Below are 18626 nucleotides of genomic sequence, written 5' to 3'. Positions count from 1 at the left end.
GGAGAGATCCATGCAAAAGTTCTAACTTGGTGCTTGCAAACGCCTGATGCTGTCACGTGATGGGGTTTCCCTCGTGCGATGCAAAAGGGACAGTGGTAGCTACTGTCCCCAAACAAGGGCTAAGGAAGTCTGATGTTCTTTCTGAGACAGCGGCTCACATCTTTAAGAGGTGAATGGTGCAGGTAGAGGTTATATAGCATGGGTGAATTCTTTCTGAAGGTTTCTTTTGATTCCGAGTCATGCTCATTTGCTTTGCTGTGACAGTTCAATAATCTGAATGTAGTTACTTCTCTACTTCAATATTAGTCAGTGTTCTGCAGAGACATAGAAAACAAAAGGCTGTGTGTGCACATGTCCGTGTAGCATGCGTGTATAGAAGGAGCTTTATTATAAGAAATTGGCTCATTCAGTAAGGGGGACTGACTGGTCCCAAGAGTTACAGTTAGCAAGGGGAAGCCCTGGGAGAGCCGGTAATGTAGTTCCCATCTGAGCCCTGAGGCTTGAGAACCAGGAGAGCTAATATTTCAGTTCTAGTCTAAAGGCCAGCAGACTGAAGACCCAGGAAGAGCCAGTGTTTCAGATGGAATTTGAAAAAACTTCCCCTTCTTTGGGAGATGGTGAGCTTTTTTGTTCTACTCAGGCCCTCAACTGATTGACTGAAGCCTGTCCACATGAGGGAGAACTCTCTGCTTTACTTGGTCTCCGACTTCAAATGCTGATTGCATCCAGAAGCCCTCTCCCACACACACATGGAATATGGTGGACTAAATATCTGGTCACCCCCACAGCCCAGTCAGACTGACATACAATTCCCTGTCACAGCTACTCTCCTAAATAACGTTTAAAGAACGGTTATGATTAGGTTTGCTATGGATTTTTAATCTCCTCTGCTGTCTGCTCTTCTTACCCAGAGAATTATCCTCATTCTTGGTCTCCGAAGATATTCAGACTTTAAAGAGTCCCTTCTTCAGAGGTGGTTGGAGGGTAGGAGCCAGCTTGGGGATTCAAAGGGAGTGAGGTAAATGGAATCCCTCTAACCAATTTCAGTCTCTTATTATTTGATGATTTAATTATTTGTAGTTAAATTTATTCAAGTACTGTCTTGTCCAGAGAGGGAGGCAGTCTCAGTTCTGGCAAGTCCAAGAACGCCCCTTCTCCCTAATTGCTAGCTGGAAGACACTGGCTGAATGGTAATCCCTTAGGGCAAACATTGTGCTTCTTCATCTCGCCCCTTACCTCCCTTGTTCTCCATCCTCTTTTTTTTTCCCCCTAAAGATTTTATTTATTTATTTATTTGATAGAGAGAGATCACAAGTAGGCAGAGAGGCAGGCAAAGAAAGAGAGAGAGAGGGAAGCAGGGGAGCAGGGAGCCTGGTGCGGGACTTGATCCCAGGACCCTGAGATCATGACCTGAGCCGAAGGCAGAGGCTTAACCCACTGAACCACCCAGGCACCCCATTCTCCATCCTCTTGACAATGGCAGCTCCTTCTTCTTACACAAGCCTCTCAGATCAGATCCCCTCAGTGGGGTGCTAAATTGTGTGTGGCAGAGTGTGACTGCATAGATCAGAGAAGGTGGTCAGGAAAAGAGGGAGGAGATGGATGTGGGAGCTGAGGGTTGAACCGGTGGATGGTTCGGCACAGGGTGCTGTTGAGCATCTACAGTGTGCCAAGCATTGTGCTGAGCAGACCAAAGGCACACACACACACATACACACACACACACACACACACACACTCAGTCCTCAGAAAGGGATACGCTGATCCCCATTTCACAGATGAAAAAGGCTCAAGGAAATTCACATGACTAGTAGGTGATAGGATCGGAACCCCAAAATAGATCTTGATTCCAAAACCCACAGTCATGTTCATTGTGCTCTCAGAGTTCAGACAGACAAAAGAAGCAGGGAGTGCATTCCAAAGCATTATTTCAGTTGAGAAAATCACAGAATCTATTAGCAAGTCCTTTATTAGAAAATTATTTTGGGAATTAATTGAGATAGTGAATTTATCAAAGTTGGGTTCAGACCTTTCGTGAAAGTCTTATTGGAATCTATATAAATTAAAATGTAAATCACTTCCCATCATTCCCTTTCTTAATGCATCCCATTGGCATAGACGGGATAGAAAATAAAAATCAGACTCTCAAAAAGCATCTTCTCCAAGATGTGGATCTGGTCCCTTCCCACCTGTCTGAATTCATCTCCCACTGTTCTCTGTCTTCTGGAGAGCTAGATGTGACACCACTACAGTCACGTTGGCCTTCTTTGTATTCCTCAAATGGGGCCCCCAGGTCCCCCTTGCCTTGGATCTTCCCATGACTGGCTCCCTCACTTCATCTGGGTTTCCCCTCAGAGACAACTTCTGGAACCTTCTGTCTAAAGTACACCCTACCTTCCCTCCTCGCCAACGCTCCATTCTTGCTCTGCCTCCTCCTTCCCAGTACTTCATGGCTCTGGCTGGATAATGCTGGAGGAAAAAGACACCCGTGCACGCCTTTGTTCTCTGAACGGATGGGATTTCCCAAGGCTTCAGGGATCCCCTGCGCCGTGTTGAGTAGTGCCACTCTTTTGAAAATACATGCATGAATGTGGGAAGAAATCAGGCCTCAGGGGTACGGTACATGAAGGAAGCAGCAACAGACATCACCTCTGGATGCCTGCGCTTTTTTTTTTTTTTTTTTTAATCAGTTTAAGGCTGAAGGTGACTGTGGAAATTGGTCACCCGTCTGAACGATGCAGGGTGTATGCGGTCCCGTCCTTTGGAAGGCCAATTTGGACATCAAACCATGACCAGAAGGGCCAAATTAATAGGTAAGACAGCTCTAGTGCCGGGACTGCACGCAATAACCTTCTTTTTTTCTGAACTTCTCCTCAGAACTTTTCTCACAAGTATCAAAAAGGTCCTGGGCCCTTTGAAGCCATAACTTGAAGTCTCATAAAAGACACTGTCGTATACAGCTGACAACTTTTCCTAATGAAATAGAGAGAAGGCAGGACAGGTGGTTCCCTCGTGGCCGACGACCTGGTGGCAGAATCTATTTTGGGAGGGATTTTCGCAGCATGCATTTTTAATATCGCTCAGGCCGGCGTCTTTATCGGGTTTTGCTGGTGGGAAGTGCTTGACGAGCAGCAGGGATCCCCACAGCTGGTGTCTCCTCAGAACATGTGTAGTAGGCCTCATCGTATTTCCCTTATTTCCTTTAGCGCGTCTGCCTGAGATAAACAGTTCCCCCTCCTTTATCAACAATAGCTCGGGATTCATGAGCTCGCATCTTTCACCTGGGACAGGGGCTGTAGCAGCTTGCAGTTTATTATCCATCTCTCATCTTCTTCCCTCCGAACAATCGATAGATTCGCCGCCAAGGTCTCTTTTTAAAGGTTGCTTACAAGTTGCTGTTTCAGAACAATGTGCAGGTGGTAGTTGTCCTGCCTAAGTCCTCCCCAAATCTGGGTGTGTGTTTGGAGGAATTGGGAAAAGGTTTTGCAAGCATTTTCTGGGCAGAACTTCAAGTCACACAAGATGCCCTCGTGGCGGCTGCTGGGAGTCAAGGGTCCCAGTGCCCAGGGACTGCTGTGATTTCTGGTTGTCTGGAGAGCGTCCCGTTTCCTGCACATCATAATACAGGACTTTAATAAGTGGAGGAGACCATAGTGTTTATGTTGTCCAACTACCCATCATGAGGTCAGAGGAAACAGACTGGCTAGGCTTGCTTATCTGAGTTTGCCTTAAAGCTCTCAGAAAGGTCAAGGCCAGCGCCCAAGTGCTCCAACTGTCCGATTCCTTGAGATGTGTTTACATTTTCTTATACACATTCTTGAAGGATACGCATTAATTAACATCGAGAGTATACAACAATCCCCATGGTGATCTAGCTGTTTTCCCGGATGGCCAGCTCTGGGGATCTGGTACCTAGCAAGAGCTTGGTGACATTTTAGCTAGACCTGACTTCCTTTGGGAGCTCTAGTCACAGTTCTTTGTGGCTGAGAGAAGATCTTTCATCCAGTCAGTCAAAATTTATTGTCTATCTACTCTGTGTATGGGGTATGACAGGTCACTAGGATAAAAAGCTAAAATACTGCCCTTGCCTGCTAGAAGCTTTCAATCTGGGAGTGGAAGGAGAATAGGACATGGTCAAGCAGGCCCCGGCCGTTCTAGCATCTGCTCCGAGAATTGACTTATGCTCGCGTTTCACAAGCTACAACGAATCCCACTGCTCAGACCATCATAAGTGAGCAGGGAGATACAATCATGCATGTGCCCAAAGACAGAGAGCCGCACCATTGTAAAATAGTGGCTGCTCAGTCATCGCATATCCCCAGCTGACTTTGCTGTTATGCCTCCGTGGACTTACATAGCTTTGGTGAGAAGTGAATGTTTATTGTTTGAAGCCACTGCGAATTTTGCTGTCTTCACCATGCTGTAGCCTAACCTCTCCGACTGACACACGTGGACTCTCTGATTTAATCCTCGATTTAGAAGATCTCATTATCTTGGCTACGTAAGGACGAGTGAGAAGTAGAAAGACCACTAATGAGTTAATGGGTGGAACTAGCAATTAACCGGTGTGCTCTGATTGTAGAGCTCATGCTCTTAGCCCTATGATGAAATGCCCTGTGTGTCTGTGTGTGTGTCTCTGTGTTCGAGTTAGTGAGGAAAGCTTGTTTCAAAAGAACTGGAGAGAATCAAGGAAGGTTTCCCAAAGAAACTGGTAAGTATGCCCTAAAGGACAAGCAGAAATAAAGTAATTGGAAAACAAAGAGAATTGGCCTTATTCCCCATGTGTATGTGTGTGGGAGGAACCCTGTCTTTGGCTCCTGAACCCCCAGGAAAAGTATACAGTGAAGAATGTCCATCCATATGTTACTACTGGCAACCAGGAAATACCATGGCCTTGGATCTATAAATCATTAAAAAAAACTTTGTGAGATGTGAAAAATCACAGTTCTTACCCACTGAGGCAACAAAGTAAGTTGACAGCTGTGTATGTCTTATAGTCCCTACTCTCTCCCTGTCACCTCTTTGTTCTTCCCGCCTCCTCTTCCTTCTTCTCTTTCTGTCTCTCCGTCTCTCTCTCTGCTCCCTTTCTCCCCTTCTTCTCCTCCCCTTCTCTCCGTCTCTCTCTTCCTTCTCCCCCCTTTATGTTTTAAACAACCCTGTCAAATTTACATACTCTAAGATTCACTCTTTAAAATAGCATTTCAGTGATTTTTAGTAAATTTACTGAGTTATGCAGCTGTGACCACAGTCCAGTGTTGGAGCATTTCTGTGCCCTCAGTAGATTCATTGAGCCTATTACTAGTCCCTCTTTGCTGCCCATCCCAGACAACCATTCACCTACATTCTGCTTCAGTTTGCCTCACCAGACGACCGTTCACCTACATTCTGCATCAGTTTGCCTCCCCAGATGTTCCGTAAAAATGCAGTCATGCTGCATGTGTTCTTGTGTGTCTGACATCAAGTTTTTGAGGTTTATCCACGTTGTGGTGTGTGCCCACATTCATTCCTTTTTATTGCTGAACAGTATTCCATTGCACATAGAATATTTTATATATCTCTTCATCAGTTAATAGGCATTCGATTTATTTCCACTCTTTGGTTATTGTGAATTTTACTCCAGTGAACATTTACATGCTAGTCTTTGGGTGAATATTTTTTTTTAAGATTTTATTTATTTATTTGACAGACAGAGATCACACATAGACAGAGAGGCAGGCAGAGGGGGGTGGGGAAGCAGACTCACCGCTGAGCAGAGAGTCCGATGCGGGGCTCGATTCCGGGACCCTGGGATCATGACCTGAGCCAAAGGCAGAGGCTTTAACCCACTGAGCCGCCCAGGCACCCTTAGAACTTGTTTTTATTTATCTTTGGCAAGTAGCTAAGAGTGGAATTTCTGGGACACATGGCAACTCTAGGTTTAACTTTTTAACGGTCAAACCTTCTTGCAAGGTTCAGCCCAATGCTGTGTTCCCACTAGTGGGGTGTGAGAGTTCCTGTATGTCCATATCTTCACCATCATGTGTGTGACTCATGTTTTTGTCCCCATTAGCCTTGGAGCTCCTAGAAGGGAGACTCTGTCTTCATGCCTCCTTGCTTGACACAGACCAGGGCTAGGTACATGTTTAGAGCTTAGCGGTGCCACGGAGGCATGGTGGGGAAGGACTTTGCTTAGGAGCTGATGTGTCGGATGTTGGAGCAATAATTTTCTCAACTGTGAAATGGGCTAACAGTGTGGATTAATAGACATAACGTCAGTGAAGTGCTTTGTCTAATGCAGATGAAAACAGTAGCTGTGGTATCATTGTTTTATATTTGTACGAAGGCACACTCTCTGAACCGTCTCTGGTTTAGCCTATTTCTTTTTGGCTTTTGCAGTCATGTATTCAGATATAATGCAGGACGCCAGGGTGGCTCAGTCGGTTAAGCATCCTACTCTCATTTGCGGCTCAGGTCATGATCTCGGGGTAGTGAGATGGAGCCCCGCGTCCGGCTCTGCACTGGGTGTGCCTGATTCAGATTCTTTCTCTCCTCTCCCTCTGCCCCCCCACCCCCACCCTAAAAAAAAAAGAAAGATAGACTATACTGAGCCATGAGGACTGAATCATGAGTGACATGCTGTTCCTCATCTCAAAGAATTTGAAGTCTAGCAAGGAAGGACACTAATGTAAGTGAATCCCTGTGGTGCCATGCTACAAATGCCCTTCTAGAGAGGCACACAGGATGTAAGGAGACCTTAGGCAGGGGCCCCAGACCCAGATAAGACACCTAACCACAACCAAAGGACTGGAGAGACAGACAGAAGGGCTAGAAAAAGCATGACCGGCCAAGGGAAGGACATTTGCAAAGACTTGGTAAGGCAAAGGGTTTGGAGAAATTGCTAGCATGTTCTGTGCCAGAGTGAAGGAGACGAGTCTGGAGAAGTGTGCCACTGTCACATGAAGGTGGTGTTAAGTGTGACATTAAGGAGTTTGCTTTTTGCCTGGGCTGCTCTGTTCTGTCACATTTTACAGGCTAAGGAGCTCCAGAGAAGATGGTCAATACGTGACTGGCAGAAATGTCCATTTATAGACTAAAGAGAGCAAAGCTAGAGGCATCTCAAAATCTCTGATACTCTGATGCAGTGTTTCTCACCCTTTTTTTTTATTGCCCCTCCTATCCCAAGAGCATTTTTGGACAGATTTTTTTCCTAATAGTTCACTCCCTCATGAAATTTTAATAGTACAGATACACTGTGAACACACTCTATACCAACATGTTATTTTTGCGTTATACATAAAGGAGTAAGGTTTGCCCCAACTCCCCCCAGTCACCAATTTTCACCCACTGGGGACTGTATCACCCAACATGCCAATGAATATTCTGGTACATTGTGACCTGTTCGAGGGACAAGCCTAGGTTCTAACGTTTTACAATCCCCTCAGCACCCTTCAAAACAGCATTTGGAATGAAGACCTTCTGTTATTTAAAAATATTTGCTGAGTACCTACTGTGGGCCAAGCAGTGTTTTAAGAATTGGGACTGCAGTGAGCAAAACTCCCACTCCTCGCAATGTATATGTTCTAAAGCAATCTGAGCAGATAAAATTAGTTCTTTCTTTGATCAAAACGAAATAATACCTGCCATGAAAACTCCCCGTCATGATACAGGCTCCCAACTTGCATCCTAGAATAGGACTTGGCATTATGTCCAAGTTGGAAATAGGCTGAAGGGACTAAAAACCTGTTTGACGCTAACATGAAGCAAAGTCAGAAGACCAAGAGATAATACTTTCCTTAAATCGGCACAATACTAATTCCCAGCTCCCCTCCCACAAAGGCCAGCAGGGTATTTTACGTCTCAGGATTTTTTGGACATCCCAGGGTTTTGCCAGCACCAATGGGAAAAGCTCTGGGGACGCCGGTCACCATCTTTCACTGGCGTTAGCGGAGAGAACTGGGGTCCCAAGCACGTGGTCCATTTAGGTCTGGGAAAGGGACCTCTCTGCCATTCCTGCAGAGAGGAAACTTTGGGAAGTTAGAGCCCTGCAGCCATTTCCCTCTGAAGTCCTAACCACCCCCCGCCCTGCCCCGGGGACACTGGCAGGACAGTGGTCTCTGGAAGTCATGGGATTCACAAGTCTCTTGTTCAACCCCCAGCTGGAAAACCTCTCCTCTCCTTCTTGCCTCCCTTCCTAACTCACCTAGCACTGTCCATTCAGTGAAAGTTACCTTTTACAAAAGAAACCCCACTGCTTTTAGGCTGCCTCTGCTTCTTTGCTCTCAAAATCTCTAAGACTTGGGGCGCCTGGGTGGCTCAGTGGGTTAAAGCCTCTGCCTTCGGCTCAGGTCATGATCTCAGGGTCCTGGGATCGAGCCCCACATCAGGCTCTCTGCTCAGTGAGGAGCCTCCTTCCCCCTGTCTCTCTGCCTGCCTCTCTGCCTACTTGTGACCTCTCTCTCTCTGTCAAATAAATAAATAAAATATTAAAAAAAAACATAAAGTCTTAAAAAAAAACCAAACCTCTAAGCCTCATAATTACAAAGCCTAGGAACCTATTTGAAATGGTGAGGAAAAGGGGCCAGGGGCCAGCGTGAGAGATAGGAAGTCAGAAACAAATTAATGTTTCAGTCCGTTGTCGTGCTACTCGAAACCTCTTTCTTTATTCTGTACTTTTATAGAAAACTGTTCAAAACAACCAACCAGATAGTGTGGACCAGATAATAAATAAAAAAATAAAATGTCATCATCCTTGGACTAGCCCAGAGGGAGATTCTCCAGATTCTACCCACCTCTGCTCCTGTACTGTATCCCAACCCCCAGACCCTCTCTCCCTCAAAAGACCTTCCAGGGAATCCACTCTAAATTGGACCGGGAAAATACTGAGATCCCCTCATATACTTGTGAAAACTCCCAGGAGCCAGGCTTGTGGGTCAGCCCTAGTGTACTGCAGTGTGGAGGACACCGAGGCCATGACCTCACTGGGAGGACAGTGGGATCCTGACCTCCCACTTTCATTTTGAGTGTACTTTATAGACTTTAGGACCACTGATTGGACAGAGCTGGCTCCCTTCAGGCCAGCTTTCTGGCTGCTAGAATTTTTATGCTTGCCTTTAAGAATACTGAAGTTTTACCATTTGGCCAGGGAAGGGGTGGGAAAAAAAGGTCTCTTTCCTCCTAATTACTTTGGGAATGACTGTGAATCTTCTAAATGTCTCTTTTGCATCTTATTGGGTAGGAAATTTTGCTTTAAACCTGACCTAAAACTCCTATCTTAATAATACTGATAGCTTCTTATGTCTGCAGTTAAAGGTGAAATGGTTTTAAACAAGGCAATTCTCAAATTGTTCTGATGTGTATCTATTCCAGTCTGATTGTTCCAGAGCCAGAAAGGAGACTCTAATGTGGGAACATATATAGCTGGCCACTCTAGTCTGCTTTGTATTATATTTAGGAAATACAGGCTACTAATGTAAATTCACACTATTGGATAGACCTTTCCCAATAATACTGCTGCATAGACCTAGGGAGTGGGGGAGGAGATGGGAAAAATGAGGTGATGGTTCTCAAGCATCGGAAGAACCTATAACTGAATGAAATGGTAGAGATTTGGCAAGTTCATGATGCATTTCCTACCAAAAGAAGTACTTAAGTAAAGGCGTCCATTGCCTGTTGGATTACAGGAACGTTTCTCAAACATTGATCCTTCTGGTTTCTCCTCACTGTTCTCTGTGTTATAAACCATCTCAGAGGATAGGTGGGGAGGGCCTTCTTCTTTACTGACTCCCCATGGCTTGCAGCACGTGACTACATACACAGTACTCTTCCCATAAATAGCAGAGGATTCATTTTGCTTATGTTCCGTGGCATGGGAAGCAACTGGGTTGTAATAAGGCACCTCTGGCCCAGTAAGTTGGAGTAGAGATGTTTGACCAGAAGAACAGAGGGCATTATTCTCCTATCCTCTATACCATTGCTGAGTGCCCTCCCCAAGCAAGTGAAAGTCAGAGTAGCCCTATGAAGCCCAGCAGATACCTTACAGCGATGACTTTTACATACATTACATTAGGTTAAAATAATAAGTAAGAGCTTATAGTCTGAATTGGAAAGACTTGAGTTCAGATTCCTGATCCTGTTGTCAATTAGCTGTGCAATTGTAAACAAGTTACTTAGCAATAAATTTTCTCACTTGGGAAGTAGGGAACTTGAAGATTATCTCATAGGATCATTGAGTAGATGGCATGAGACAATATGTGCATAAACATTTAGTATATGACATAGATTCTTGACAAGTGTTGCTTTTTAAAATAAATTGTTGAGAACTTAATACTTTAGAACAAGTTTTTAATTACAGTTGCTATTTACAGAAAACGATAAAGTACAGACTAGCAAAATGAAGAAAATAAAAAGCAGTCATTTTAGGCATGCAAAGATTTTCAATATTAAGGTTTAAGTATATTTCTTTCTAGAATTTCCACTATGAAATTTGTTTCAGAATTTTTCTTATGTGCATATATGATTGTATGTATGCACGTGTATGAATATTTATATGTAGCTGTATAAAAATGGCATAAAAAGCAGGTGCTTGGATGGCTCAGTCCGTTTAGTGTCTGACTCTTGATTTGTCCTGGGGTCATGCTCTTGGGATTGTGGGATTGAGCCCCATGTCTGGTTCCATACTCAGTGTGGAGTCTGCTTGAGAGTCTCTGTCTCCCTATCCCTCTGCCCCTCCCCTCACTCATGCTCAATAAATAAGTAAATAAATAACATCTTTTTTAAAATGGCATAAAATATACATACATATTTCTTTATTGATGATTTCATTTATAATCAGTTGTGCACATTTGCCTTTGTTCTTAAATATTCCTCTATAGGACCTGCATCATGTTCTATTGTATCATATTCAATTATTTTAACATGCAACTTTTAGGTAGTTTTTAAGTTTTAAATTTTTTTTCTCATAACTGCCATGGTGATGAACAACTCTCTAGCCAAATAATTTCACATTTATAGGATATTTTGTAATTATTACATTCAAGAAGTAACGTTAGTTTTCAGTAACAATTAAGAAGATGAAATGAAGCATGAAAAGCACAGTCTAGTAATGAGCACCTAGTAAGCCATCAGTAAATGTTAAGGGTAGTGGATCCATATACTGTAAGAGGAGAGGGAAATCTATTTTATTTGAAATATTGCTAATTACTCCAGATATAATCTTCTATGTAAGAATTTTAGCAGTTCTTATTTGTTTTATAACACATATCACACAAACCAACCAGATCCATGAGTTTATAGATGTGTTTCTATGAAAAGGTTTATTAGTATGTGTTTCTATGAAAAGTTCTGCTTCTCCAGCTTATAAAAACCATCGAGAATAATCCAAAACAAGACAATTGACATACATTTTGTGGGACAGGGGCAATGGGGGAGGGTTGGGTAGATATTTGTTTTTACTTTTTTCCTTTTGTTGTGGAATCTGCTTGCTGTTGGTGTTACATGAACATACCCTCCAGCCCGATGCCTCTCACGCTGGGTCTTAATGCCCAGTCTGGGGCCCTTTTGGCAGCGCCATCCCCATAAGGACCCAAAATAGAAATATACAGATGGCATACTATCTCTGAAAGGATAGTATTGACCTGAAAAATCAGTTGTCATGTACAGGCTGAAGTGCTGTGATGGAGGAGGGAGGGGGGAAGTGCCCAGTTCCCGCTTGGTCATTCAGGACCCCCCTGTGTGGTGTCTGTCCTGCATGCATTGATGGCAGTGCCAGAGAGAAGAAATGGGAGACACTGGTGAGAGACTTCAGGAGTCTGGGAAAATGTCCCTCCTGAAATAAGCCGGGTGGGAACTGGCAAAATGGAGAGCATATGGTTCATAGAGTCACTGAGGGGAGCAACTGTTTGCCTCTAGTCAGTGGTGGCCATGGGAGAAGGCAGGTTCTGATTTCCCAGGGCTTCCTGTTTCACAAGAAGCCAAAAACCTGGAGTTCTCATTTAAATCTCTCAATTTCCATTTTTTTGATAAAAGATTTTTATTTATCTTTTTTACAGTTTTTATTTTAATATGTTAGTGAACATGTAGTGTTATATTAGTTTCAGGTACACAATATGATGAATAAAGTTACTGTATGGAAAAGAAAGGGACATGTAAAGCACTTTAAAGTGAGTTCTTTAGGGTATTTTAACATTTAAATAATTATAGGAACATTTTCCTTCTTGGGATCCACCCCAGAGCCCATACTTCAAACCCATTTCTTCAAGAGCACACCAGAAAAGGTTGTGTGCGGTGCATAAAATTGCACACCAGAACCATGTCTGTGTGGACAGGGACACATTGCAAAACAGCTTTGCAACTATTTCTCCATCCAGTGGTCACTGGATTTAAGGAATTTTGTCTTTGTGTGCATGTTGTTGTTGTTGTTGTCATTGTTGTTTCACCTGACAATGCATTAGGGAAAATGTAGGAATAAATTGGTACAATGTGTGTGTGTGTGTGTACATACACACATGCGTGCACACACACACACACACACACACACACACACACACATCCTGTTCTATTTCCCTGGAGAACCCTGACTGAATCAGATATGTATCCACACTTCTTTGGAAAAGAGGAAACATGGTGGAGGGACAGGGAGAGAATCTAGATCTCTTTGAATATATCTTGTTTTGTAGATTTGACTTTGGTGCTTTCTAAATAGTTCACAAAACTGTAACACAAAATTAAACATTCAAAAAGATCATGGTAAAATAAGATATGGGGAGAAATGAAACAAATATTCTTGACTCGACAGCAGGTTGGTGGTATAACCATACAGAATCGAATTAGTTCAAGTGGCTTTGAGATCCAGTCATTTGCCTGTACCTGTCTAGAAGGATGTACTCTAAAGCTTTTTCAAGACAAATTTTAAATTTTTTTCTTAATCATAATTTTAGAATAGTAGTGGCTCTATGTATGCTGGGTTAAATCAAATGAGTAATCATTTTGGTGTTGAGAACACAGATTTTTGGTATGCAAGAAAGGTAGTAACGTTGTAAGATCCATGAGATTAAATGAAAATAGTCCTGTCCTCACTTTGAATTGAAGTTTAATGGGAGAGGGTACCTGGATGGCTTAGTCAGTTAAGTGTCTACTGCTTACCAAATCTTTGATTCGGGTCACAATCTCAGGGTCCTGGGATTGAACCCTGCATTGGGCTCTCTGTTCCATGAGGAGTCTGCTTCTCCCCCCCCCCACCCTCCCTCTGTGCTTTCTTGTTCTCTTTCTCTCAAAGAAATAAAATCTCTTTTAAAAAGTCAAATGGGAATTCATGGTGTATTCTATTTTAAAAATACAGAATTTATTTTCTAGCTCAGTCCATAGAAACAAGTGTCAACCCAGTAGAAATGAGCACCCAAAGATGTCAGTCTGTGGTCTCGAAACACTAGTTGCCACAAAAATGAACCAGCTATTTTTACTAGAAATGACTGGTTCCAGGCCTGGGACAAGACGTGTGTGGAATAACCCTGGGTCATGTTGTCACACCAGAAGCGAAAGGGCCATCAGAGATGGCTGGATCATATTAAAAGGACTTAGGAGCTAACTTGAAGAGGTTCCTACTGAGCAAGGGTAGGAAAGTTAGAACTTAAGTAGCAATAAAAATTGCACTGGAATGAAACAAATTAAAAATGTCTGTAATGATACATAAAAAACAAATGAAAAAAAGAAACCTAATCGGTTATCTTTGGAAGCTACTAGGTAACCAATATTTTGAGAATCCAAATAAAGGAGGACAAATCACACACTTTTTCAAGTTTTTATAAACTATAATTTAGGGTGAATTGTTGATGAAATATGATTTCTCTTTATAGACTATCCCTAACAAATTAAGAAAATTAAGAAATGATATAATTATTCTTTTCACCAATTTGAAATCCCTAGTGAATAATAGATCCTCGGCAAAGATCACCAATGGCTGATGACATCACAACAGAAGACATTTGATGCCTCTTGATAGAGTATGTAGGAGACAGAAAAATGCAATCCACTTCGAAGGTATCAATGTCCTCATCTCAGAACCCCTGGAAATGTTACATTTCATGGCAAAGGAGAATTAACCTTATGGATAGTATTATGGTTGCTAATCAGGTGATTTTAAAATGGAGAGAGTGTACTGGATTATCCAGGTATGCCCGATGGAATTACCAGGGTCTTTAAAAGTGGAAAAGGGAGGGGGAAGACTCATCATCAGAGGGATTATACATAAGGTAGTATCAGCCAGTCATTATGGACTTTGAAGATGAAAGAGGCCACAAGCCCAGGAACATGAGCAACCTCAAGAAGCTAGAAAAAGTCAAGAAATGGGTTCTCCCTTTGAACCTCCAGAAAGGAGTGCAGGAGACCAGATGGTACCTTGATCTTCACGCTTTGTGTCCTGGGTCAGACTTATACAGAATCGTGACATAATACATTTGTGTTGTGTTAAGCCATGGAGTTTGTGGTTATTTGTGATGGTCACAATGGAATAGTAATATATTCCATTTCCTGGAATGTGTTCTTCCTAGGAAACAGAGCTTAAATCTCATCAAGCCTCTTGATCTAACCACCAACTTACAAAAAGTATAGGGGACAGAAGAACTCAGTGTAAGAAATTACGGGAATGTTCAGCCACATATAAATGCTGGACAAGGCTATTAGAAAAATGACATGTTCTATTTATCAAATAAAGGTTATATACATATGTGGATCTGTGAGAAGAACCAAACTGAGGAGATTTTTAGGAGATGACTTACTATTTCATGTATCAACCAATTCTAAAAGGGAACTTGATTCAAGGAAACAAATCTAAGGAGAGAAAATAAAAATGAAATCTGAACACTGATGCTGTTATTTTATTATTTTTAGATTATATTGGATGTATTAGGGTATTAGATGATATTAGATATTAGATGATATTAGGGCATTAGATGATATTATTTTAGTATTTTTGTGGTGGAAGTGATGGTATTAGGGTTATATTTAACCAAATGAGGTAGGTATGGTGGGTGTACCAGAGAATAATAGCCATAAATGGATCATTGTTGAAGATGAATGATAATACACAGGTATTTGCTATTGATCCTTTCTATTTTTTTATGTATTTTACTATTTCTGTAATAGAATATCTGTAAAAATATCAGCAACTAACTTGACCTCTTTAATATTTTGTGAGCAAAACACAGTGTGTCCAAAAACTAGATTCAACCAACAGACTGCACTTTGCAATTTTTGCACAAAGTTTTGGAAACTGGACCATGGACTTTAACTGGGGGAATTATCCCTTTATCTTTTCGCACTTATCTCCTGCCTCCATTCTGTCTTCAATACCTAGCAAAAGGGCTCTGACTAGGGGGCATTACAGATTGCATGAAATAGAATTTTCTCAGAATAAGTGAGCGAAGAGGGTAATATGCATAATTGCATTGAACAATACCTCCTAGTATTTTATTGGACCCTCTCTTATTCCATCTCTCAAAAAAAAAAAAAAAAGGCAGTAACTTTGTTTCAATTTTTGAAAGCCTGAGGTTTTTTGAAATATTGGCTAATTGCATTTTCTCTGTTATCTTTGTGCTTCTATTTCAGGATGGAATGGGGAATTTGAGAATCACAGACAAAGGTCTAAAACTAGAAGGAGACTCAGAATTCTTGCAACCTCTCTATGCCAAAGAAATCCAGTCCCGACCAGTAAGTACTCCCATGAGAAAAAGGAATGGTGGGGCGCCTGGGTGGCTCAGTGGGTTGGGCCGCTGCCTTCGGCTGGGGTCGTGGTCTCGGGGTCCTCGGATCGGGTCCCGCGTCGGGCTCTCTGCTCGGCGGGGAGCCTGCTTCCCTCTCTCTCTCTCTCTGCCTGCCTCTCTATCTACTTGTGATCTCTCTCTGTCAAATAAATAAATTAAGGGGCGCCTGGGTGGCTCAGCGGGTTAAAGCCTCTGCATTCGGCTCAGGTCATGATCCCAGGGTCCTGGGATCGAGCCCCGCATCGGGCTCTCTGCTTGGCTGGGAGCCTGCTTCCTCCTCTCTCTCTCTCTGCCTGCCTCTCTGCCTACTTGTAATCTCTATCTGTCAAAAAAAGAAATCTTTAAAAAATAAATTAATTAATTAATTAAAAAAATCTTAAAAAAAAAGGAATGGTGGTTTCTCTGGCGTCTAAATCTGGGGGAATTTATCAGCCATCAGCTGCGTATAGAGCATCATGGGAGGGAATGGTAACGTAGGTAGTAGGATTTGATCAAATCGCAAGTCATGAGCATAATCCCTGCTGTGGTACTGTACATAACTGTGATGACCTCTCTGAGCCTTTATTCCTGCCAAAGGCGGGTGATAACCTCTGTTAATGAACTATCGTAGATTATGCTGCAAATATGCCGAGAAAGGAAATGTGGAAGTGCTTTAGGTACTATACAAATCCAAGAAAGTATTGCTATCTTTTTTTAATTGTCAAGTGCTTTAAATGCTGCCTTTGGAAACATAGAACAAAAGAACTAGAATTTTGCTTTTCATTCAGACTTTGGACAGTGTAGCCAAGGTTGGTTAGAATCACTCAATATGTCAACAACTGTGCTCTAATATAACACTCTAGTGTGCATGCTCTGTTCCATGCACTCTGTTGTTTTGTGTGTATTGTTGTTACCTAATTTAATCCGTATACCGGTCCACAGGGTTGGCAATTATTGTTGCCTCCATTTTACAGATTACGGAATTGAGCCTTAGAGAAGAGCTGTGTTCAGAGCCACGTACTTAGGAAGTAGTAGAGCAAGAACTTCAGGGCAGGAAGCCCGGTTCTGAAGCTTTTCTGTTAACTAGAGTCTACTACCTAACCTTTCATGCTCATTCTTTGTTTTTGTCATGAGAGAAGGGATTTCTAGATATTTTGCTTTTATGAACCAATATTATCAAAATTAATTTTTATTTTTGAGCTTTTTTTTTCTCAGTTGTTTCTTTGACTTTGTTTGGTTTTTTGTTTGTTGTTGGAGTGGTGGGATTTGCTGGTTCAAAAGGATTCTGAATGCATTTGCTCTTCTGGGATTGGTTCAGGTCCACATGCAAGCAAAAAGTAATGTGAAAGGTCCCTAAAGCCTTATTTGCACAAGTGTGCATTGATGAGTATAATTAATGAAATTCAGCAACTTGGTACAGTGGATAATCTTATCTGAATGTTATCTTAACTACTGAATGCTATTAACCTCGGTGAAACTACTGAATTGCCAGTACGTTTACTTCCTTGTATGCCTAGTAAAAGGGAGGGAGCCATGATGTTAAAATTTTCAAAGAGAGCAAATCAGTTCAGCCACCCTATTGGTGATTATAAAATTTAACTGGAACTCATCATCCACTGGGTTAGGCACTGAAGTACCAAGGGTACTATAAATATATCCATCACCTTGAAGAAAACATATTCTGGAAGGAATCATGGGATAAAGCTATAAGGAGAGTCAAATGATGATTCTAAGTTAAATAGAATGGAGACAGTTAATTTCAAGCATTTAATAAATCAGTAGGTTTTTTTTAAAGACTTTATTTATTTGACACACACACACAGAGAAAGAGAGACAGCAAGAGAGGGAACACAAGCAGGGAAGTGGGAGAGGGAGAAGCAGGCTGAGCAGGAAGCCTGATGCGGGGCTCAATCCCAGAACCCTGGGATCATGACCTGAGACAAAGACAGACACTTAACCGACTGGGCCCCGCAGGTGCCCCAAGATCACTATAAAAATTGCTGCAATTTATATTTCTCCCAGCCTGGCAAGCTGGCTAGTTAAACTATCTTTTGAGTTATTAGTTGTACTTCAGATTGATCTTATCAGTGTTAAACTTTTTTTTTTTTTAGTATTGTTGATACAATGTGATATCAGTTTCAGGTGTATAAACCTGAATAGTGATTAAACAAGTTGATATATTATGCTATTCTCACGACAAGTGTAGCTACTATTAGTCAACGTTCAACATTATCATAATATCATTGGCCATGTTACTTATGCTGTGCCTTTTATTCCTGTGATTTATTCATTGCAGAACTAGAAGCCTGTACCACCCTCTCCCCTTCACTCATCTCCCCATCCCTAACTCACCTCCCCTCTGGCAAACAGTTTGTTCTCTGCATTTATAGATCCAATTCAGCTTTCTGTTAGTTTATTCACTTTTTTCACATTCCACATGTGACTGAAATCATATGGTGTTTGTCTTTCTCATCTGGCTTAGTTCACTTAGCATAAAATCCTCTAGTTCCATCCATGTTGTCGCAAATGGCATGATCTCATTCTTCTTACAGCTGCACGGTATTCCTGTGTGTGTGTGTGTGTGTGTGTGTGTGTGTGTGTGTGAACACTACATCTTCCTATTCTCTATTAAACTTATTTAACTTACAAGTTTGGACCAATAATTTCTACTGATGTCAGCCCCCCTTATTTTGTAAAGGGCCAAATAACAAATATTTTAGACTGTTTTTTTCCTTTTCGACAACTCCTTAAAAATGTAAAAAAAAAAAAAAAAAATGTTATATTGAGGGCCACCAGACAAATAGGCTGTAGGTTGTAGTTTGCCAAGCTTCTAAACCATATTAGTGATATTTCTATAAATATATAGATGATCTGGCTAAAATGCATGTGGTACAAGGGAGTAGATTTGAAAGT

The 18626-nt window shown here is 41.9% G+C and overlaps 1 protein-coding gene across 1 annotated transcript in view; it reads left to right on the top strand.

The window, feature by feature from the left end:
* The window catches only part of SGCD (sarcoglycan delta), a 401431-nt gene that overhangs the window by 154037 nt on the left and 228768 nt on the right, over window positions 1–18626 (top strand). The window contains exon 3 of the mRNA XM_046000930.1: window positions 15580–15681. Coding sequence (XP_045856886.1) covers window positions 15580–15681 — 102 coding nt within the window. The remainder of the gene's footprint in view (window positions 1–15579; window positions 15682–18626) is intronic.

The sequence above is a fragment of the Meles meles genome, chromosome 3, assembly GCF_922984935.1.
Source record: "Meles meles chromosome 3, mMelMel3.1 paternal haplotype, whole genome shotgun sequence".
In the NCBI taxonomy this organism is placed as follows: domain Eukaryota; kingdom Metazoa; phylum Chordata; class Mammalia; order Carnivora; family Mustelidae; genus Meles; species Meles meles.
The sequence above is the reverse complement of the archived record's forward strand: the minus strand, read 5'-3'. Positions and strand labels throughout refer to the sequence as shown.